The sequence below is a fragment of the Rhinoderma darwinii genome, chromosome 5, assembly GCF_050947455.1.
Source record: "Rhinoderma darwinii isolate aRhiDar2 chromosome 5, aRhiDar2.hap1, whole genome shotgun sequence".
NCBI lineage: Eukaryota > Metazoa > Chordata > Amphibia > Anura > Rhinodermatidae > Rhinoderma > Rhinoderma darwinii.
Window position 1 is genome coordinate 116369740 of NC_134691.1, and position 24670 is coordinate 116394409.

Genomic DNA, 24670 nt, shown 5'->3' on the forward strand with positions numbered 1-24670 from the left:
AAGAATTAGCACTTTTCTAAATTTAAATGTATCTGCTTGTAAAACAGATAGTAATACCACACAAAATAGTTACTAGTTAACATTTACCATACGTCTACTTTATGTTTCATTGTTTTTTGAACGTCCTTTTATTTTTCTAGGACGTTACAAGGCTTAGAACTTTAGCAGCAATTTCTCACATTTTCAAGAAAATCTCAAAAAGCTAATTTTCAGGGACCAGTTCAGTTCTGAAGTGGCTTTAAGAGTCTTATATATTAGAATCTCCACATAAATCCCCCCATTTTAAAAACTGCACCCTCAAAGTATTCAAAACAGCATTCAGAAAGTGTGTTAACCATTTAGGCATTTCACAGGAATGAAAGCAATGTAGAGGTGAAATTTACACACATTTCATTTTTTGGCCAAAATTCATTTGTAATAATTTTTTTTTTCTGTAACACAGAAGGTTTTACCAGAAAAACGCAACTCAATATTAATTGATTCAATTAATTTCTGCAGTTTTTAGAAATATCACACATGTATCCAGTGGCGAATTATCATATGGGCGGTTCGGGCAGCTGCCCGGGGCCCGAGGCTCCCAGGGGGCACATGGCAGCCCAAACCCGCACATAGTCTTATAAAACTATTCAGCGCACTAGCGCTGCTAACTGTCGCTACGGAGATGGGGAGAAGGAGCAGAGAATTGGCCGGGATAGGGGTAGGTAGCAGGCATTAAGCACATCTGCTAGTGCTTAGGACACGCCTCTCTAATACTGCGGGCACCGCCATTGAGTAACAGAACAGCGACGGACGGCTGTTCTGTTACTCCAAAGCTGGAAGAGAAGCTGGAAGAGAAGAGCCGGGCGGGCGGTTACCGTCGCTGAGGTTAGTACTGGCTGCTGGTTTATCCTCCTGCCCAACTAACATGAACTGATTCCCGACCGCTGGCTGTATTTTTACGGCCAGCGGTCAGGGTGCTTAAAACCCGAGCCATAGACTTTTTACGGCTCGGGTTTTAACTTGCTGCCCGAGTGATCGGACAGCTGAATGTCGGGTCTCCGGCTGTCAGTGACTGCCGGGGACCCTGAGGAGAAGATAGGAACAGCTTTCGCTGCTTCTGTCTTCTCTGATGTCTTTTTACACAGCGCTCAATGAACGCTGTGTATAGGAATAGAGACAGCAGCAGCGGCGCTGTCTCTATTCCTCCCGGTGTTCATGTGACTGGTCACATGATCGCCGGGTGCCGTTACTGACAGACTGCTGCTGGGTCTTACTAGACCCAGCACAGCCCTATTAGTGACAATCGTCACTATGAGAGGGCTGATTTCCCCTGTAATTGGGGCTGCTGTGCAGCCCCAGTTACAGTGGAAAAACATGGTGTAAAAGAAAGAAAAAATATATATAAAGTTCCCCAAAGGTCTTTTTTGACCTTTGAGGGACAGACCATAGTAATAAAAAAATAGTAAAAGTGCAAAAAAAAAATTAAATAATAAATACACATAAAATACCGTTCCCAAAAAAAAACGTTTCCCCCCGCCAATCATTGTTGTAACGCTAGCGCTGACCCAATTACCCTAATATAGACATGTAATATATTAAAATTGACGGTAAACAATGACGATTACAAATAAAAGGTCTATTTTAGGGTTATACGATGTTATTACCAAAAAAAAAATAGCTGAAACGTAAAAAAGCTTATTTTTCTACTATTATTTTCAAACTTTATGAATAAAAATTCTAAAATAGCAAAAAAGGTGTGTATAAAAACGATAAAAAAAAGAAACCTGCATTGTCTACAGAAAAAACGTCGCAAAAATCGTAACACCCATTTGTTAATGCTTGCCCAAAAGGGTAGTTTTAAAAATAGTTACGGCGCGGCAGGGCGGCGGTGCGGAAGGGGGGCCCAAGTTTGGGTAGCAGCCCAGGGCCCATGGTCTACTTAATCCGCCACTGCATGTATCCATGTTAGTATACAGTCATCTTTTTGTCCCTGTATTGTAGACACAGGACCCCATCCTGCAGCAATGCCCTGCTTTCGCAAATTAGTAGGGATTGGGCGATAAGGGTCTTGGGAAGGAACCGCTGTTTTTTTTTGCACCGTCACACACGCCACGACTGCGCTATTGATTCCTTCAAAACAACGGAACCCATTCACAACGGTGACAAACGGAAGCCATTAGCAAAGTTTGCGTCACCATTGGGTTCAATGATGATGCAAACGGAAGATAAGGTTTCCGTTTGCTTTTCCGCTGAGGGGTTAACCCAACGGAAACCTCCGATGGAACCCCTCAACGGAAGGGCAACGCTGATGTGAACAGGCCCTAACACTGACAAACACAATTATTTTTTTATATATTACTTAGTAATACTTACTACACATACTAACTGACCCTTACTGACGCTGGCTAACACTTACAGACACTTACTGATGCTTACTAACGGACAAGTGACGCGACTGACAGTGACAAATTGACGCTGACTAACTGATGCTTACTAACTGACAAGTGACATGACTGACAGTGACGAATTGACGCTGACTAAGCGTTGGCTTTCCGTTCTGGGGTTCCGTCGGAGGTTTCCGTCAGGTGAACCCCGCAACGGAAAGTCAAACTGAAACCACAGCTTCCGTTTCTGTCACCATTGAGATCAATGGTGATGGAAACATTGCTAATGGTTTCCGTTCGTCACCATTCCGGCAGGTTTACGTTTTTTCGACGGAATCAATAGTGCAGTCGACAGAGAGTGACGGATTGACACCAACTGACAAGTGATGCGACTGGCAGTGACGGACTGATACTGACTAACTACAAGTGACGCGACTGACAGTGACGGATTGACACCAACTGACAAGTGACACTACTGGCAGTGATGGATTGACGCTGACTAACTGACAAGTGACGCGATTGACGCTGACTAACTGACGCGATGAATTGACGCTGACTAACTGACGCGATGAATTGACGCTGACTAACTGACAGCTGATGCGACGAATTGACGTAGACGATCTAGACTACTATCTAACAACTAAATATAATTATTATCTTTAGTGAATTATGAAAAAAAATATATAAAAAATCTCCCTTATACACTGGGAGGTGGTGGGGTTACACAGTGGGAACTGAAAATTGGGGTTTATTCTGTTTTTTGGATTTTGAGGGGGCACACAACTCGACACAGGCTCTGATCTCTTCAACTCCTCTTCACCAACAAAGAGATCAGTGCCTGTGTATTTTTCAGCCACCCTGAACAGACCCAGCAATCACTGACAATGGACCGCTGCTATTGGTCCATTGCTGGTCACATGGGACATGGGGCAGGGTAGGGGGGCCATAGATACCATTCCCGGTCTTAACTACAAATCCCGGTAACGTTTTTTGAAACTCTTAATGCAGATACAATGTGATCGGTGGATCTGTACAGATACACCGATCGCTGGCATTGGACCACTATTCTGGGTCCATTGCCAGTGACTTGGGAGTGTTAGCTGGGACAGCTGCTCTCCCGGCTCCCGGTGCACACAGTCACTCATTGTGTGCACCGGGAACGTCTCAGTAACTATATGTCGGTGTGCGGGAAGTCACCTCCCGCATGGCGTATAGTTACTGAGTGGTGCGGCTAGGGGTTAAGGGGTCCAAACAGAGGTCTAAATGAATTTTGGGATCTGTTCTGGGGGTCTAAATTTTTGCTTTATGTGGCGATACCCTTGATATAGGGTTTATAAAGTTGGGATAGTTCTTTGCATGTTTCTACCAGTTGCTAACGGCAACCAAAATACAGGCACTTCAGAACATATGCTAATATTTGTGTGAAACAAATTGATGCCCTGATTGGTTTGTGTCCTAACAGGGGCGTAGCTAAAGGCTCATGGGCCCGGGTGCAAGAATTCAGCTTGGGCCCCCCTACCCCTCCCCAGCACCACCATCATCATCAGACCCCTGCGCGCTCCTATGCCCAGACGCCTTGCCCAACAGCCCCCATAGTATAATGCCCCCACACAGTTAATGCTCCCATAGCTGCCCCCACACAGTTAATGCTCCCATAGCTGCCCCAATATCAGCCCCCCCATACAGTATAATGCCCCCATATGTGCATAATTACTTACCTATCCCCGTTCCCACGTCGAGTGGAGGATCCTTCGCCTCCTCCGGTGTGTACTATGAGTGACTCAGCGCAGGAAGGTGCGATGATGTCGCTACATCCCGCCTGCCTGCGTCGAGCCGCTCAGGGAATGCTGGATCAAGGAGATGTCAGCTCCTTGCTCCAGCATTGATTGGAACCGGGACCTCGGTGAGTGACTCACGAACCCCCAGGGGGACGCGACCCACAGTGTAGGGATGTCACGATACCAAAATTTGGACTTCGATACCGATACTTCGTTTACTTTGCCAACAGTAATAAAAATTAAAAAAAAGTTCTTCCATTTTCTGATGTGAGGCACGAGGTGTGATGATGAATTTTGAATGTGGCTCACACTAATAGTAATTAACCTCATCATATTTCTCAGTCATAATGGGTTAATGTGTAAGGTACATGATGGGGTTAATTACTATTAATGTGAGGCACATGGAGGTTAAATTCATCATCGCACCTTGTGCCTCACAATTAGGCCCCATGCACACGACCGTAAATAACCTCCATTCACTTTCATTGAGCGCGGACACATTTCCGTAGCGCTACGGATGGGTGTCCGTGCCGTAGAAATGTTCCGAAAATTATGGAACATGTCCGTCCTTTTGCATTTTGCGGGCCGTTCTCCAATACTTTGTATGGGAGCACGGCCCGAAAATGCGGGTGGCAGTCGGTGACCGGCCGTGCCCGCAATCGCGGGCCCTGATTGCGGGCACGGTCGTGTGAATGGGGCCTAAGTGATAGAAAGCAATTTTTATTTTATTTTTTAACAGAGTACACATCATAAATGATGCAAAAAAATTGTTGTGCAGGTTATTACGGGTGCGCCAATACCGAGTATGTGTATATTTTATGTATTGAGACTTATTTTAATGTTTATTATAAAAAAAAGTGTATGTGTATTTTTTTTATTTAACATTACTTTGTTTTTATTTTATTTTTAAACTTCAATGTACTGGCCTATAGCTATATGCCAGTACATTAGCCTGTGTACAGATAGTACACAGGCAGTTGTTAGGACATACCTCAGTATGCCCTAACAACAGGAAATATGGTAGGACAGCCCTGGGGTCCTTCAACAGACCCTGGGCTGTCTGCCCATATATGGTATGTCCCTTAATCGCATCACAGGAATTCCCTGTGACGCATTCAGGGGCATCCCCCCTTCTCACTTTCCCCTGAATGCTGCAGTCAGCTTTGATCACAGCATTCAGGAGAACAGCGGCGGAGATGAGAGGTTTCTCTGATCTCCGCCGTTATAGAGCGGGGCTGCAGCTGTGTAATACAGCCATTGCCCCGCTCCTGATATAAGTGCGCGCGCGGTCAGCATGTGGAGATGCGGCCGGCGCTGCACTAATGAGCGGCGGTTCAGGCAATGAGGACAGAACATGGGGGTGTTTTGTAGCGCGCCCGCCATGTTCTGTCTTCAGTGCCGACGCTCATTAGTGCAGCGCCGGCCGCATCACATCATCCTGACGGCGCGCACATGTTAGGACTCAGGAGCGGGGCAGTGACTGTATTACACAGCCGCAGCCCCGCTCTCATACACTCATGTGTACTATACTGTATTGTGCAGTTTGCGGTGGAGGAGGGGGGGGGGGCTGTGATTTAACGCTCCCCCCCCTCTCCACCGCATACAACACAATACATTACATTACACTGCAGCTTACCTGGAGTCCTCCGCACCGACTCTTCTGCTCTGTCTGGAAGCCGTGTCACGTGACAACACGGTCACATGGTACACTAAGTGTACCATGTGACCGTAACCCGGAAGTGCCGGCTTCACGGCACAGAAGATTTTGTTACAAAAAATGCTGTATGGCAACGGGGGCCCATGGGCCCCCCAGGCTTAGGGGCCCGGTCGCAACTGCGACCGCTGCGACCCCTATAGCTACGCCACTGTGTCCTAATGTTTGGTTGTTTTGTTCCTATATAGATTTAACTCTGGTCTAATGTCTTAGTGGATTATTAATAAAAGCTTTATTTTAGGTTTGACATATTCACAATACTGATGTAGTATATATCCCAGCCATTGAAGCATGTGATATAAAACAGGCTGCTATTGGCTACAAGCCGTGTTATGCCACTAAGCAGGATGAGGGCCCTAACACTGGTCTGATAAAATCAATCCAGAGATGCCGGAACAGTGTCATGGGAAATTGTTCCTGGCTGCCCAGTCTGAGCATTTAAATGCTGCGACACCTGCAGATTTCTTAAACTCCAAGATAGAAGGGAGTAAAGCTGCTGAAAGTGGATTTGTAACTGTTAGGGTATGTTCACACGGCCTATTTTCGGCCGTTTTTCGGGGTCGTAAACGGCTGAAAAACGGCCGAAATATCGGAAGCAGAATGCCTCCAAACATCTGCCCATTGATTTGAATAGGAAAACGGCGTTCTGTTCTGACGGAGCATTTTTCGCTGCGTTTTTTTTACGTGTAAAAAAACGGCCGCGAAAAAGAAGTGCAGGTCACTTCTTGGGAGGTTTTTGGAGCCGTTTTTCATTTACTCTATCGAAAAAAGCTCCAAAAACGACCGTAAAAACGCAGCGAAAAACGCAGCGAAAATCGCAAGCGGCTTGAAAAACTTCTGAAAATCAGGAGCTGTTTTCCCTTGAAAACAGCTCCATATTTTGAGAAGTTTTTGAGTTTGCGCGTGAACATACCCTTAATAGGGTACATACCACATACAATGGAGTTATATGTAATAAAGCTTAGGTTTGAGGGCTCATTCCATATGATGCAGTTTGTGGTGAGCCAAGTGATGATATGTGTTCACAATTATCAGCACAATTATTTGCAGTAATTGAAGTAAGATTTTCACATGAAAGTAAAATGCAGTGTAATGAGGAATTATGTGCTTTTACTGCAGAGCAAATGGAGAACCTCATGTTGAGGAGATGGTCATAGAAGTTGAAGAAGTGCCCCAATTTTCTGATTGGCACAGTAGCCTGCAAATGGTAGGGTGTGCTCAGGTGCTCAGGGTGACATTGACACTCATGAGTGGACAGAAAATAGCTGGCACTGCTCAATACCAGAAAAAGGCACTGCTCATGCACAGAACTTCTCCATGGCAATCCCACTCAAAAGCGGACTCAGCTGTAGTATTGCCACAGAGGTGCCCAGAGACCAGAACAGCACAACCACATGTAAATACATTTTATAGTAAAACAAATGCCGTGGCACTCACCGATGTTGAAATAATAGCTTTATTTAACAATCATGGTCTGTAGATTGTGGAGTTCTACATCTTACAGACCAATATTTTTCTATAGACTGCAAATTAACATCTAACCACAGCATTTAAAAAAAATGCACAAAAAACGTTGCAAAAACGTCACCAAAAACGTAGGCAAATGCTATGTGTGAATCCAGTTCTCAGTTTCATTTTGTACATGCATTCATTTTCAAGTTCTATAGAGAAGCGTATGCAAACAAATGCCAGAAAAAAAAAATATCTAAAGCATGTTGCATTTTGATAAAACCGCCACTAACGTCAAAAGCACTGAAAAAATGGCAAAAAAAAACAAAAAAAATCAAATCAAAAGGACAATAGGATTTTTGAGGTCAACAGATCTAGTGAAAACATTATCTGTACTTTGCCATATGAAACATTGGTGGTAAAATATATCAGTGTTTAGTAATACACTAGACTATGGACAAGCAACACTGCCCTCTGCCTAGCTCAAATGGCATATGTAACTACTAATTTTATATTCAAAGACCTTGGTGGTTGCTTAATTATTGTAGCACATGTTTGTGACTAATAGATACTCATGTAGACGCTCATATAAATTAAATCTATCATTACAGAAATGCTATACATACCATGCAAAATGTTTCAAAACTGCTGTTTATTGCAGCAGTTTTATGTTTGTACACATTTATATGCTGTGTGTAGTTTTTCTATCTCATATAAACAAGATTTGGTGATTTCATAAATAACAAATGCCACAAAAAGTAAACATTTTCAATCAAGTTATTAGTATTTTTCGGCTCAATACTTTTTCAGTGTGTAAACTAAAAACATTTGCCAAGCATAAACTATAGATTGTTGTTGTAAGGCATGAAACTTGGAAGGTTAAAAAGAAACAAACGGTCAACTAACCACTAATTGAATTTTATAATATGACTCACAGTTCAGAAATTTCCCAGAATTTAATCACAGTCTACACAGAAAGATCAATTAAAAAGCAGACCTAACATTTGGTAAATTCTATGTAAGATGGGGAAGCAGCAGCTAAAACTGCTTAACCTCAGGGATTTATGAATGAACAAAGCTATGATTTAGGAAAGCAAGATAAAGTTCATCTTGTGTTTCCTCACAGCAAATTCCTTTGTTGCTTCCAATCGCCTACAGAGAGTGGAGGCAGCCTTATTGTTGACTGAACAGATATGTATTAAATATATATATATATGGGACTGGAGTACCTTGGGACCACCAGAGGAAATAATTCTTGGGGCCCACCCGTCAGCTATATAGAAATAATGCGAGCACTCTTAATTGTGTAGTAAAATGTGTGTAGTAAACCAAAGAACAATATTACCACCACATAGTGACCAGATAGTGGTGGACACCAGTCCAACACTAGCGTTCTGCAGACCATATAACTTAAAGGAGTTTTCCCATCTTAGACATTTATGGCATATCCACAGGAAATACCAAAAATGTCTGATAGATGCGTGTCCCAGATCTGGTACCCGCAGTTATATCTAGAACTGACCGCAGAATCCAGTGCAGTGTGGGTTACGCGTGCGTGCAGCTCTCTCCATTCTGTTCAATGTAAACAGCCAAGCAAGAGCTGCTCGGCTGTTTCCATAACAACCATACAACAGAATGGAGAGAGCTGCGCGCACGTGTGACCCTCCACTGGTCTCCGCGTGGATTCTGCGGTCAGTTCTAGATATAACTGCGGGTACCAGAGCTGGGACCCACATCTATCAGAAATATTTGGAATTTCCTGTGCATATGCCATAAATGTCTAAGATGGTAAAACTCTTTTAATACAATACAGTGAAATCCAGTGACGTCTTCTCAGATTGGAGCCGCTGACTTTTCCTTTTCTTCTTCATCTGGCCCAGATTGCCCTGATGCTTACTTCCAACTACAAATCGCCTCTGCAGAATTTGAAACACAAACTTCTTCTCGCTTTTGTAGCACCTCCCCACCCTCTACAAAACCCTCACCATCTATAAGGCCCCACATGAAAATAATGCCCCCTCGGTGCTACACACTATAATAGTACCCCCTTTAGGCCCCACAATAATAGTAGTGCCACATACAGCCCCGTGTAGATAGTGCCACACACAGCCACCCCTCTTGTAGATAGTGACACACACAGCCACCCTCTTGTAGATAGTGACACACACAGCCCCTTCTCTTGTAGATAGTGCCACACACAGCCTCTTCTCTTGTACATAGTGCCACACACAGCCTCCTGTAGATAGTGCCACACACAGCCCCCCTCTTGTAGATGGTGCCATACATAGCCCCCTCTTGTAGATGGTGCCATACATAGCCCCCTCTTGTAGATAGTGCCACACACAGCTCCTTCTCTTGTAGATAGTGCCACACACAGGCCCCCTCTTGTAGATAGTGTCACACACAGCCCCCCTCTTGTAGATAGTGCCACACACAGCCCCCTCTTGTAGTGCCACACAGCCCCTCGTATAGTGCCACACAGCCCCCCTAGTAGATTGTGGCATACAGCCCCCTAGTAGATAGTACCACACAGCTACACCGAGTAGATAGTACCAAACAGCCCTCCACCTGTATAGTGTCACACAGCCCCCCTAGTAGATCGTGCCACACAGCCCCCTAGTAGATAGTACCACACAGCTACCACTACTAGATAGTACCACACAGCCCTCCACCTGTATAGTGCCACACAGCCCCCCTAGTAGATCGTGCCACACAGCCCCCCTAGTAGATAGTACCACACAGCTACCACTACTAGATAGTACCACACAGCCCTCCACCTGTATAGTGCCACACAGCCCCACTAGTAGATAGTGCCACACAGCACCCCCAAGTAGATAGTGCCACACAGCCCTCCCCTGTATAGTGCCACACCCCCCCGGTAAATAGCGGCACACAGCCCCCCTAGTAGATATCGCCTCACTGCCCCCTCAGTAGATAGTCACACCCCCCCCCCAAAAAAAATTGTACTTAACTAGGCCCGTTCCCACGGCGAACGGAGCGCTCCAACGTCTCAGATGACGTAGGCCAGCGTGATGCACTGATGCACGTGATGCAGCGGCTTATAGGCAGCAGGCCTAACGTGGCCTGCAACATATACTATTCAATTATATCTGTGGATGCAGATACAAGTGTATGTCGCAGTCGCTAGTACCAGGGCCCCCTCTGGTGCTAGCGACGTGACTGGGCATGAGGGCGGAGTGTGTCGGGAGGAGTGGGTCTCCTCATGGCATCGGCAACTCGCTGCCTGGGCTGGGTTAGTACGACACTGTATGTATGTATATATATATATATATATATATATAAAAGAAAATCCCACAGTACTCCGTGTTAGTGAAAAAAATGGTGGTTTATTGAGCCAGCACATGCTGCAGCGTTTCTGTCCGGCTATAGTACCTTTGTCATGCTTGACAAAGGTCCTATAGCAGGACAGAAACGTTGCAGCTTGTGCTGGCTCAATAAACCACCATTCTTTTCACTAACACGGAGTACTGTGGGATTTTCTTCTATATCTACTTATATCTCCTGGATTGGGATTACCTGCATGCACCCGAGACCATCTTGGAATGACATTTAGAGTGCTGCTGCCTTTCTAATTGTATGTATGTATGCATGTATGTGTGTATATATATATATATATATATATATATATATATATATGACTAAAAACATTATACCAAGGGAGTTTGTATGATATTTGAAAGAAATATTAATTTAGTATTACCTTTAAAATGTTCTACACATAGTGTAAAAGGCTAAGCAACAATTCTTCATAATTTTACTATGCAAACACCTTACACTCTCTCCCACCATTCATTCGTTCATACTTTCAAAAGCAACCAGAAAACCCACCTCTTCAGAAAAGCTTACAACCTGCTATTATCACTGTCTTCATTGTATAAAGCGGCTTCCCCACCTTCATCGCCCTTTTCCACTTAGATTGTAAGCTCTTATGGATGCAGCACTTACTAATTCAGTGTAAGTCTGTTACTCAGTAAGCTCATGTTTATTGTATACTATATGGCCAAAAGTATGTTGACACACCTCCTAATGATTTTCAGGCGTTTCAGCCACACCCATTGCAAACATCCAGAATAACATCCAGCAGACAGCAATGCAAACTCCATAGACAAATATTGCTAGTATTATGGGTCGTACTGAAGAGCTCAGTGATTTTAAAGATGGCACTATCATAGGATTCCATCTTTGCATCAAATCAGTTTGTGAAATTATTGATCTGCCCCAGTCAACTGTAAGTGCCAGTGGAAGGATCTAGGAGTCAGCCACAAAGCTTAGCCACTAAGTGGTAGAACACGCAAACTCACAGAGCCGAGCATCACATACTACAGAGTTTCAAACTGCCTCTGGAAGTGATATCTGCACAAGAACTGTGCGTCAGTAGCTTCAAAAAATGACTATCCATGGTCGAGCAGCTACACACAAGCCTAAGATCACTATGTGCAATTGTAACAACACTGGCTGGCCACAAGACAGCAGAACTAGGTTTCACCTGTAGCAATCCCCTTTCCTGGGGACTAACAGTGTCTCCCAGCACTCAGTTATCCCCAGGACTAACGGTAAGGCCGAATTGTGAGCCAACCGGACTGTCAAAGGAAAGAGAAATATGGAGCACACGTCACAAAAACTAGCAGGCAATAGGAATACAAGAAACAGGAACAAGATGATGCTGTCAGACAGATGATGGGAACAAACAGATGACGGTTAATCATAACAGTCGCATGATGGTAACATATGATGGGTGATGGTAATAAGCTGACTTTAACTCTAGCCTGCCCTATATCTATCTCTGAATGCATCCCTAAGCACTGACCCTAACATCAGACACCACTGACCCTCACTAGCCCAAACACTGGCCCTAATGGAGTCCCTAATCTGCAGACACTGTCCCTAACACAACACCAGGAACCAGAGGCAAAGAAAACAAAACTAAACAGATCTTAAATCCAGTGAAACAAAGCAAGCAGAACAGAGGACTATTGAGACAGGATAAAACTGAACAACTAAACAAGACCAAACAATGAAGCAAACAAGGACTGAGGAAATACAAGACAGAACTGGAAAAACACAAGACTAGGCTTGGTAACACATGATACTAAGAAGCACAAGTAAACATACATATAGCATATGGTATCACCGACACCGTAATGCCCTGGGATTCTTAAGTGAAGGTAGACCAATTAGGTCACTCAATCCAATTGAGCCTCAGTGGCTCACATCAGTGTGGTTATCTGACCTGAACTGATGAATCCGCTATAATAGCTAGGAGAGGATGATCATGGAGGAACGGACTTTCTGCTCATAACCGCAATGCCAATCGGTGTTGTAAAGCATGCTACCACTGGACTTTGCAGTAGGGTAAACATGTCATGAAGTACAACTCACTATCTGGCAGTCTGATGGGTGACTGATGGGTTTGGCAGATGCCAGGAGATCGTAACCTGCTGGAATACATAACACCTACAGAAAAATTAGTTGGGGATGTATCTGGGACTGCTTTAGAAAAATTGTGTGCTTCCAGGTTTCTGGCAAGAGTTTGAGGAAGGCCCTAATGTCATCTCCATCAAACACCTTTTGAATTAATTCGAACACCTTTGCACAACATCAGTGGCTGACCTACAAATGCTGTTTTGGCTGATTGGACACATCTTCTGAAAGACACACTTCAGGACTCTGTAAAAGGCCTTTCCAAAAGAGTGAAGGCTTTTATAGCTGCAAAAAGGGGCCCAACTCTATATAAACACTCATCATTTTGGAATAGAATGTCCAACAAGCTAATATAAGTGTGATGGTCAGGTGTCCACAAACTTTTAGCCTTATAGTGTATTTGCTTGTTTTTATAACTTGTTCATATGTTATGTATTTAACCCCTTCCCGACATATGACATACAGTTACGTCATAGTCGGGTAGGGGAAGTATGGAGCATGTTCACGGAGTGAACCCGCTCCATACGATGCGGGTGTCGGCTTTTTGTTACAGCCAACACGTCAGAGTAACGAGCGGCATCGCGCGATAGCGCGATCCCGCTCTTTTAACTCGTTAAATGCTGCGGTCAATAGCGACCGCAGCATTTAAATCGTTAGAAAGAGGGGGGCGGCCCCCTCTGACAGCTCATTGCACCCCCCGCAACGCAATCGTGGGGGGGGCGATGGTTGCTATGGCTGCCTGGGGGCCTAATGAAGTCCCCCAGGTCCGCCATCTTTGTGCACCTATTAAGCCCTGCAACCGGCAGGGCTTAATAGATGCCTGTCGGAATCACGATATACTGCAGTACATTAGTATTGCAGTATATCGTGCAAGCGATCTACTGATTGCTAGTTGAAGTCCCCTAGTGGGACTAATAAAAAAAGTAAAAATTAGTTTAATAAAGTTTGTTTTTTTGTGAGCATAGTAAAAAATAAATAAATAAATATTATTGGTATCGCCGCGTCCGTAAAAGTCTGAACTATTACAATATATCATTATTTAACCCGCACTGTGAACGCCGTAAAAAAAAATTGTAAACGCCAGAATCTCTATTTTTTGGTCACCTAATCTCCCACAAAAAAATGAAATTAAGGCTTTATTCAGACGAACGGGAAAAACGTCCGTGCAACGCGCGTGATTTGCACGCGCGTTGCACGGACCTAAATGTGTCTATGGGGCCGTGCAGACATGTCCGTGATTTTTCATCAGCGTGAGTGCGCTGAAAAAAGTCATGACATGTCCGTTCTTTCGGCGTCTTGCACGCATCACGCACCCATTGAAGTCAATGGGTGTGTGAAAACCACGCATGCCGCACGGAAGCACTTCCGTGCCAACAGCGTGATTCGCGCAACAGCTGTCAAAAGGATGAATGTAAACAGAAAAGCACCACGTGTTTTTCTGTTTACAAACATCCAAACGGAGTGTCTTTGAGATGAGCGAACCCGGACAACCGAACCGAACTTCACCGGGTTCGGCCGAACTCGTTTTGGCCGAACCCGGCAAAAAAATTTCCGGTACGCGACGTCAGGAGATAGTCACTGTCCAGGGTGCTGAAAGAGTTAAACTGTTTCAGCACCCTGGACAGTGACTTCCGATCCCAATATACATGAACGTGTAAAAAAAAAGAAGTTCTGACTTACCGATAACTCCCGGCTTCTTCCTCCAGTCTGACCTCCCGGGATGACAATTCAGTCCAAGTGACAGCTCCAGCCAATCACAGGCCAAGCACAGGCTGCAGCGGTCACATGGACTGCGGCGTCATCCAGGGAGGTGGGGCCAGATGTCATGAGGTGCGTCACCAAGGACGCGTCACCAAGGCAACGGCCGGGAGGGAAGTTCTCGGTAAGTACGAACTTTTTCTTTTTTTTTTAACAGGTTTCTCGATATTGTGATCGGCATTCACTGTCGAGGGTGCTGAAAGAGTTAACTGCCGATCAGTTAACTCTTTCAGCACCCTGGACAGTGACTGACGTCGACTAGACTCATCTCTATGATGGCGGCTGCTCGAAAATCACGCAGCCGCGCATCATACACGGATGACACACGGAGCTGTCAAGTGGTTTCTGCGCGCGCAAAATGCCACGTTTTTACGTCCGCAAAAACGCCACGTTCGTGTGAATCCAGCCTTAAAGTTATGAAACCGTCGCATGTACACCAAGATGGTATTATTAAAAACGACAGCTTATCCCGCAAAATAAGCCCTCATACCATTTAATCGATGGAAAAATAAAAAAGTTATGGCTCTCGGAATTGAGCGACACAAAGTAAATTTTCTTCTTTACACTTAGTAAAATATAAAAAAACAATATATATTTCATATCGCCGTAATCGTATTGACCCCCAGAATAAAGTTAACATATTGTTTTAATTGCACAGTGAATTCCGTAAAAACGGCGCGCAAAAAACCATGGAGGAATCGCTGTTTTTTTCATTTTCTACCCCACAAATATTTTTTTACCATTTCCTAGTACATTATATGGCAAAATAAATGGTGCTACGAAAAACTACAACGCGTCCCAAAAAATCATGCCCTCATAGTACTATATCGACGGAAAAATAAAGACGTTATGGCTTTTGGAAGGTGGGGAGGAAAAAACTAAAATGAAAATCCGAAAAAGGGCTGCGGGCGAGAAGGGGTTAAACACCTCTATTTTTCATATATACAGCACCCTAGAAGTTAAACGGGTTGTCCACTATTACAAGTGATGGCATATCTCTAGGATCTCTATTCTGGCTCCAACAGGGAGGGTTCCAATCTGGACTCACTTACAGGAAACATTTCAAGAAAAATATGAGTTATTACTGAGCAGTTTTAATATTTTTTTGTGTGCATTACAATAACGTTTCGAGCAGGAGAACTATCATTGAAGTTGCAGATGATATTACTTATGCGCAGAAAAAGATTTTTATAGACAGAAGATTTTGAAAACTTGATATATAAAGTCGTACTTTTGACCTGTAATATCAATCCAGGCACGATGTGTAGTACACAGGTAAAATATGTAGTCAATATTTAAAATTAGTTTAGTCATAAAAGCTTTTTGAATGTATAGGTGCTATTTTATGAATATCATATGGTTGAAGGATAGACCCTAGCACTCTAAAAGCTGCATCAGGCTCTCTAACATTCTGTCATGTTCATCTTTGCTGACTTGCAAAAAACACTTCCCACTTAATAGAGCTTTTTTTGCTAAAGTGTTATTTACATTAATGATGATTATAGCACATAAATGTGATAGGAAGCAAGCATTATTATTAATTATTAAGCAATTCAATTATAAATCTCTTTTCAGTCTTGTAGTGTAAGAGTATAGTTTCTACTAAGATTTTGCAGAAGCTATATATACATAATGGGGCAGATTTACTAATCCTGTCTAAGTTTTAGACAGGGTAAACTTAGAGGGGTAGTCAGAAAAATGTGCTAAATTTATCAAAGAAGTGCATGTGATATAATTCAATTGGCGCCTCTTGCTAGACATGCTAGACACTTTTCTCCTCCTTATTCCACCTATTAGTTGACTAATTTTCCTTTGTAACCATGACTTAGGAACTTCTGTTCTGACTAATATATTATATATCACAGTCAATATTCAGTCTTATCTGTGTTATCAGATATATACTTTAAATGTAGGAACTTTCTGCCATATACCAGGCATGCTATTGCTGCTGTACACTGGTGTATACTGGTGTCTTCAAATTATTACACAGATCAGGCTTCTGTGGTAAATCAAGACCTGTATGCTGTGTTCATCACTCAGGATATAGGTATTAATTTTTTTAATTTAAAAAATGTCTCTTAATTCCTGTTAAGTCATGTAGCTGTGAACTGTCTGTGAGGGGAACAGTAGATGGTGAGATCATCCCGGCACCTCTAATAAAATGTGACTGCAGATGGTGAGACCGTCCCTGCACCTCAAGTAATATGTGACTGCAGTTGGTGAGACAGACCCTGCTCCTCTGATAAAATATGACTGCAGATTGTGAGACAGACCATGCACCTCTGATATGTGACTGCAAATGGTGAGACAGACTGTGAACCTCAAATAATATGTGACTGAGTTGGTGAGACAGACCCTGCACCTCTGATAATATGTGTCTGCAGCTGGTGAAACAGATCCTGCACCACTGGTAATGTCACTGCAACTGGTGAGACAGACCTCTAATAATACGTGTGTCGTGCCCGCGGTCGCTGACCGCCGGCATACTGTATTCACCAGAATCCACGAACGTGGGACACTGAAGGCTTGCCGGCATCTCCCTCCCAGGAGACGACAGCACACGTGGCTGCACCCTGCTACTCCTGCCTCTAGGGTGCGCGCGCTCGTCCCTGGCCTTAAAGGGCCAGCGCGCGAATGAGCAAATTGATCCCCAAACTATCCCCTTACACCCTGGACCATATAAAGGGCTCTGCCCTTTCAATCCTTGCCTGAGCGTTGTTGTTGTTGTTTTTTTCCCATGTTCGTTAAGCAAATGGTCCCTTAGTTGTATCCTGTTCCCAGTGTTCCTGTATCCTGTATCCTGTAACTGTGTTTGTTTCCGAACTAAAGTCTAGTGTTGGAGTTCCGCCACGTCCAGTATCATCACCCCCGTCTGGTGTCATCTGCCACGTCCCGTGTCATCTGCCACTCCAAGCATCAGCTGCCACGCCAAGCATCATCGGTGCCACGAATCTTCTGTGCCAAGGCATCTGCTACATCTCATGTCTGTCTGGACTTTCATACAGGTACTCTTGTGCTTAGACTTTCCATTGACTGTTGTCTGGTCAGCTGCCACTCCTCTACGGCGGAGCGCCCTAGTGGGTTCACATACCCAGGAATCTTGACAATGCGACTGCAACTTGTGATAAAGACCCTGTATATGTTAAACGTGTCTATGTTGGGATGAACAGAAGGTTTGAAGGACAATGGCCAGAGTTCGTTTAAACATATAATATGCCTTTCTATATGGCAATGTGGCTGCATTCTGTGAACAGAATGTTTGCTCCACTATCGGTTCACAACATATAAGCTATGTCATCTCTGAGGCAAATTAAGCATTTGCTTCCTCGTTTATCTATAGCCAATAGAATACCTTACAAGCATGCAGATGTTTTAAATAGAGAACCAAGCAATATAATTGGTTGGGTAGCTGTGCGCATGCGCCAAGTGACTTCCCTGCCAGCAGCTCTGAGAGACTCATTGAGGCAGCGGCCGGCAGGTAGAGACAGTGCTGGACTGTGGTGTGCTAAGTACATTACAGACACCTAAGTCTCATTAATGCAAAACACACCTTACATTTATTTAAATGTCTAAATAAGGAAATTGTTGAGATTCTAGCATTTCCCTCTTTACTCAGGGACGCATACAAATAATGGGACATTAGTATCTTTATACAAAGGACTGGATTTTTGGAGGTCCTCCACTAGGACATCCTAAAGAAAATACGTGGCAAGATAAAAAGCTTTAATGGATAGCAGTCATTTTATTTCTTTAGGACTTTGCTCAGAAAGTTACATAATGAACACTCTGAACAAGTTTCCTTTGTATTGTGTCTGCAATTTATCGCAGTAGACCAGTCCTTTGCCAACACCTACTCCTGTGTCCACATTGCTGAATGTTTCTTACGTTAACAGTTTTAAGATTCCAAGATTAGAGCGCTATTTGTAACCTTGAGCTTATACGGCTCAAAATGTATACAATTCACCAAAACAAAACCTTATACTTTGATGATACAGATAGTTTGTAAGCTCAATCTAAATAATGGGTATGTGCAGTAAAAAAAAAATCCTATATAAGAAGATTACAAGCAGCAATATTGCAGAGGCATCAAGAATTAGTTATAAATGCATACAAAAGGTCAATTAAATGCAGATGACTTTGCATTGGAAGGTTTTAATCTGACACATGTGGTATGATCTAGGAACCTCATCTTATTGCCTCTGTAGGAAAGCATAAGATATAATATCTGGAAAAGATAGGTCTATGTTACAGGTAATCATTGCACGCTTCAATGTTATGAGAAAGTGGAATCTCTAGGAAACATAGTGAATATTACGTTCCCACAAACATATCAGATACCATATTTGGGAGTGAGAACCAATCCAAAGCAAATTAGTCGGAAGGCACAATCAAATACTTGATTGATATTGCTGACACTCATGCGGTTTCTCGTATTTTACCAATAGCTAATATTCACGACATAGTATTACTATAAGCGTATGTTCACACGCAAACTCAAAAAGTCTGAAAATACGGAGCTGTTTTCAAGGGAAAACAGCTCCTGATTTTCAGACGTTTTTTTAAGTCACTCACGATTTTCGCAGTATTTTTCACAGCGTTTTTCACGGCTGCTTTTGGAGCTGTTTTCAATAGAGTCAATGAAAAACGGCTCCAAAGACGTCCCAACAAGTGACCTGCACTTCTTTTACGAAGACGTTTTTTTACGCAGCCATTTTTCCCATTGAAATCAATGGGCAGATGCCATTTTTCCCATTGAAATCAATGGGCAGATGTTTGGAGGCGCTCTGTTTCCGATTTTTTCGGCCGTTTACAGCCCGAAAAACGGTTGAAAATAGCCCGTGTGAACATACCCTAAATATAAATGGATCTAGCACAGGAAATAGTACTACAATATCACTTGAGGCTGTTCGGGCCGAACATAGAATACACTTCTAGGATAACAGTCCAATTTCAAGGAGTGTGTGACTTCTTTTGTCATCACCATACGGCCTAATTCACACGACCGTGTGATATATACGGTCCGCATGTCAGCAGTATTTCCCGGACCGAACACAGTGCAGGGAGGGACACTACTAGCATCATAGTTGTGTACGATGCCAGGAGTCACTGCCTCGCTGCGGGAAAACTTTCCCGTACTGTAATCATGTTTTCAGCACGGGACAGTAGTTCCGCGGGAAGGCAGGAACACCTAGCGCCATACATAACTATAATGCTAGGAGCCCGGCTCCCTGTACTGTGTTCGGTCCGGGAAATATTGCCGACATGCGGACCGTATATCATGGACCGAACAAGGTCGTGTGAATTAGGCCTACTTTTGATGTTTTTACATATATCTTTTTTATATGGCTTGCTCTTGCATCACTATATTATAGGCTATATAAGCCTTTAGTTTTTTTTATTATTATTATATCAGTATATGGTGATCATTAGCACTTTTGTAATATATATTTATTAAAAATATTGTACGGTTTAAGTACTGTAGTTTCTATGTATTCACTTCACATAAAAGCTGCATAATGCCGCTTTAAGCAGAATTCGTCACTCAGCTGGACTGACAGCTTGGTTGACAGTGGCCTCTGACACACAATCTAATCCTAATACTGATTAAATCTATTTGAACGTTACATTAAATACAGCTTAAATCAGTTCTCAGGCTTGACCATTAACTGGTCCAAGTCTGTCTTGATGAAGGTGGATGATTCACACACACAGGAGCGATATGCAAATCTCCCAATGAAATGTGTCACCTCCTTTAAATATCTTGGAGTAGAAATATCTATGAAACTGGAGGAATTTGAACGATTGAATTTAACCCCTTTACTGGCCCAATTTAAACTTAAAGAGGCTCTGTCACCACATTATAAGTGCCTATCTCCTACATAAGGAGATGGGCGCTATAATATAGGTGACAGTAATGCTTTTTATTTTAAAAAACAATCCATTTTCACCACTTTATTAGCGATTTTAGATTTATGCTAATGAGTTGCTTAATGCCCAAGTGGGCGTGTTTTTACTTTAGACCAAGTGGGCGTTGTACAGGGGAGTGTATGACGCTGACCAATCAGCGTCATGCACTCCTCTCCATTCATTTAGGCAGCGCATAGGGATCCTGCTAGATCCTTATGTGCTGTCTTATACTAACACATTAACAATACTGAAGTGTTTAGACAGTGAATAGACATTCCACGGGATGTCTATTCACAATCTCTGCACTTCGTTACTCTGTCTGTGGTAGTTACAGCAGAGGACGCGTAATCTCGTTGTAACCTGTCATTTACCGCGTAATCTTGCGAGATTACACTTCCTCTGCTGTAACTACCACAGACAGAGCAACGAAGTGCAGAGATTGTGAATAGACATCCCGTGGAATGTCTATTCACTGTCTAAACACTTCAGTATTGTTAATGTGTTAGTATAACACAGCACATAAGGATCTAGCAGGATCCCTATGCGCCGCCTAAATGAATGGAGAGGAGTGCATGACGCTGATTGGTCAGCGTCATACACTCCTCTGTACAATGCCCACTTGGTCTAAAGTAAAAACATGCCCACTTGGGCATTAAGCAACTCATTAGCATAAATCTAAAATCGCTAATAAAGTGGTGAAAACAGATCGTTTTTTAAATAATAAGCATTACTGTCACCTACATTACAGCGCCCATCTCCTTATGTAGGAGAAAGGACACTTATAATGTGGTGACAGAGCCTCTTTAAGTTGGATGTTTGGCGGAAACTATATCTCTCTGTCATTGGCAGATGTAATTTAATTAAAATGATATGGATGCCTCAATTGCTTTATCTTTTACATAATGCGCCTATATGGTCACCTCAGCGGTTCTTTTTATAAGGTTAATAGGCTATTTCGGTCTCTTATATGGAATATAGGGCATGCGCACATAAAGCTGGAGACTTTACAGAGATATAAGACAGATGGAGGTCTGGCGGTTCCTAACTCCCGACTGTATTATCTGGCTTCTCAACTGCAACATCTCAGAGGGTGGGATATTGATGACCCAGTAGATTCTAATAGACTGCTTTTACAACATTTCCTATGTTCAGACTCTTTATACGAGGCACTAGAGGCCGATACTTTTAAACAACATACTACAAATTATCCAACGCTGTATTTGATGCACAATATATGGTGGAGTGTTCGAGCTGTTCAAGGTATAATGGGATGTACACAATATATGGCTATTTGGTATACTCCTTGGTTGCCCCATATGCACACTCTAACAGATTTTGCTTTGTGGAAGGATAAGGGGGTTCGTAGAATGGACAAGTTGTTGGATAATCAGAAATTTAAGTTATTCTCATGTTTACAGACGGAGTTCGGTCTTCCTCATACCCAATTTTATAAATATCTGCAGGTTTGTCATGCATACAGAGTGGAGAATAGGAGTAACACTGTCACGATAATGGATAATGTCCTGAGGGGAGTTATTAGTAAGACTAGTCATACTTCTGGTCTTATATCCCTTTTGTACAAAAGTCTTCTGATAAGATTCCTAGATGATTCACCTTCCATGTTGAGGAGTAAATGGGAAAGAGATCTTGGGCCTATAGAAGAAAGTCAGTGGGGAGATATATTGTCGCGGATACCTAAACTTTCTATGAATGAGGTGCATCGTATTTCTCATTTATATCTGATACATCGGTTGTATAGAACGCCAGAATTTAGGACTAAAATTGGGGTCAGGGACTCCCCCGACTGTCCTAGGTGTGGTGTGGAACCTGGCACGTTGATACACATGATGTGGCAATGTGTGCAGCTGCGACAGTTCTGGTCTGAGGTAGTGGACACTATCTCTTCTATCTATACAGTGTCGATAGATTTCACTCCGTTTGTATGTGTCCTAGGGTATGTGGAGGATATTTCTATTTCTGAACATGTTAATTTGGCTGTTGATCGTATGCTATATGTGGCTCGGAAACTTATCGCACAACATTGGCTGGATGATAAACCACTTACGTTAACGGAACTCTGTAACAAAGTCACTTGGTTAACACGCATTGGAAAAAACATATCTACACAGCTAGGAATGTTCAGCATACATTTGATAAAACATGGTCTCCATGGGTGGAAAGCCTGAGTTCATCGTCAGATGTTGAGGTTGGGCGGCAGTCTGGATCTAGACTACGATAGTCAGATAGACAATAAATATATGAGGTGTAGAGTACTCTGATTGGCCTTGGAGGGGGGGGTTTGTTCAATCTTTCTCCAATGTGCACTGGATTTGTGGATGATATATTATGTATTTGACATGAAGTTATGTGATGTTACTATGTCTTCATGAGTATGCATACTATGGAAGAAGAGGGGTGGGGGAGTTTTGTATGTATTGCGATGCTGTTTCGAAAATGTTTTGTTTTTGCTGAAAATAAAAAATTACTTGATTTAAAAAAATACAGCTTAAGTATTCCTGCAATAGGATGCAATTTTCTAGAAATTGCTCAGTCTACTGTGACGTACTGAGGCTCTGTCAAAACCTCTGTTTCTCTACAATATTCCGCTACATTGTTTTTTACAGAAAAACAGAGAAATGTTTTTGTTTAATGGCCCCATTGTATTTTTCCACAGTAAAAAAAAAAAAACAACAACTTTAACGTCCCGTTACTCTGTTAATGTACAGAGCCAAGAGTACTACATTATTAAAATTTAATAAGGAGTGACGAAGTTCATTTTTCCTCACTCCTTCAAGGGTGCATGCCGAAGGGTGATAGCAGCAATCTAATGTATATGGGATGCTTTAACATCACTCATAGCTTCAGTATGACAATGACAAGCGGTGAGAAGCTACAGGGAATTTGTTTTCCTTATGATTTTTCTACTCTAGCTGCATATGGCTCCAGCATGGAGTAGGGCCATTGAACTAATAAAAGTAGAATATTAATACGTAAAAAAATAAACTCTACTTTTTCAAATATTAAGACTGAACATCGCTTTACTTTGTGAAGGATCAAGTCTCCATAAAAGAACGACAGCAGTTGTGAATGTGCCGTACTTATCTTTACTACTTATAGATCACATAGCACAACTGCCCCTGAAAATGGAAAAGTTTTACTATCACGGAAACATCCACTAAATTATCCAAGAGTTATCTAAATCTAAAAATACATGATATGTCAATATTTGATCATAATATCTTACCTTGCATTGTTATCTTCGTCGGTTCCGAAAATAAAGGAATAAGCAAGAGGTAAATGAGGTAGACGAATGATATTCCATTGTACCGGAACATGCATGCTGTTAAAGAGAGAAGATAATTTATGAGTGACCGGTGTTAGCAAATAAATTGTTACTTTACATATGCTACACATTTCTAAATAGTGTCAATTCATCAAGATCTCAAGATATATAGTTGATTTTTTTTACTAACGTCTGGTCTATAGACAAGATACACTAAATGGACAAGGTATTTAGTCACCTACATATTACACCTACAGGAGATTTTATGACATACCGTTCTAAATCCATAGTAATTAATAAGGAGTTGGTCCCTCTTTGCAGCTAAAACAGTTTCCACTCTTCTGGGAAGGGTTTCTACAAGATTTTGGAGTGTGTCTGTGTGAATTTTTTCCCATTCATTCTGAAGAGCATTTATTGGACAAAAGGGTCTGACTTGCAATCTCCATTCTAGTTCATCCCAAAGTTATTTTATGGGGTTGAGGTCAGGGCTCTGTATTGGCCTGTCAATTTCTTCCACACCAAACTCTCCCAAACATGCCTTTATAAACCTTGCTTCGCACACTGGGGAACATTCATGCTGGAACAGAAAAGGGCCTTCCCCAAACTGTTCCCACAAACTTGGAATTATACAATTGTCCAAAATGTCTTAGTATGCTTAAGCACTAGGATTTTCCTTCACTGGAACTAAGGGGCCTAGGCCAAATCTGATAAATAGCCCCACAGCTCTATCCTTTCCCCCCCAAACTTTACAGTTGGCAAAATGCAGTCAGGAAAGTAACGTTCTTCTGGCATTTAGTAAACCCATATTCATCCTTCAGACTGCCAGATATAGAAGGGTGGTTCGTCACTCCACAGAACACGTCTTCACTGCTCCAGACTCCAGTGGAGGTGTGCTTTACATTTCTGGATACGACACTTGGCATTGTATTGTGCTTGGTGATGTAAGGCTTGCTTGCAGATGCTCGTCTCTGTAAAC

At 42.7% G+C, this 24670-nt stretch overlaps 1 protein-coding gene across 1 annotated transcript in view; it reads right to left on the bottom strand.

The window, feature by feature from the left end:
• The window catches only part of PIEZO2 (piezo type mechanosensitive ion channel component 2), a 415657-nt gene extending 391517 nt beyond the window's left edge, over positions 1-24140 (bottom strand). The window contains exons 1-2 of the mRNA XM_075828141.1: positions 24128-24140; positions 23656-23751 (exon numbers count right to left, since the gene is read on the bottom strand). Of these exons, the coding sequence (XP_075684256.1) occupies positions 23656-23751; positions 24128-24140 (109 nt within the window). The remainder of the gene's footprint in view (positions 1-23655; positions 23752-24127) is intronic.
• Positions 24141-24670: the final 530 nt, after the last annotated feature.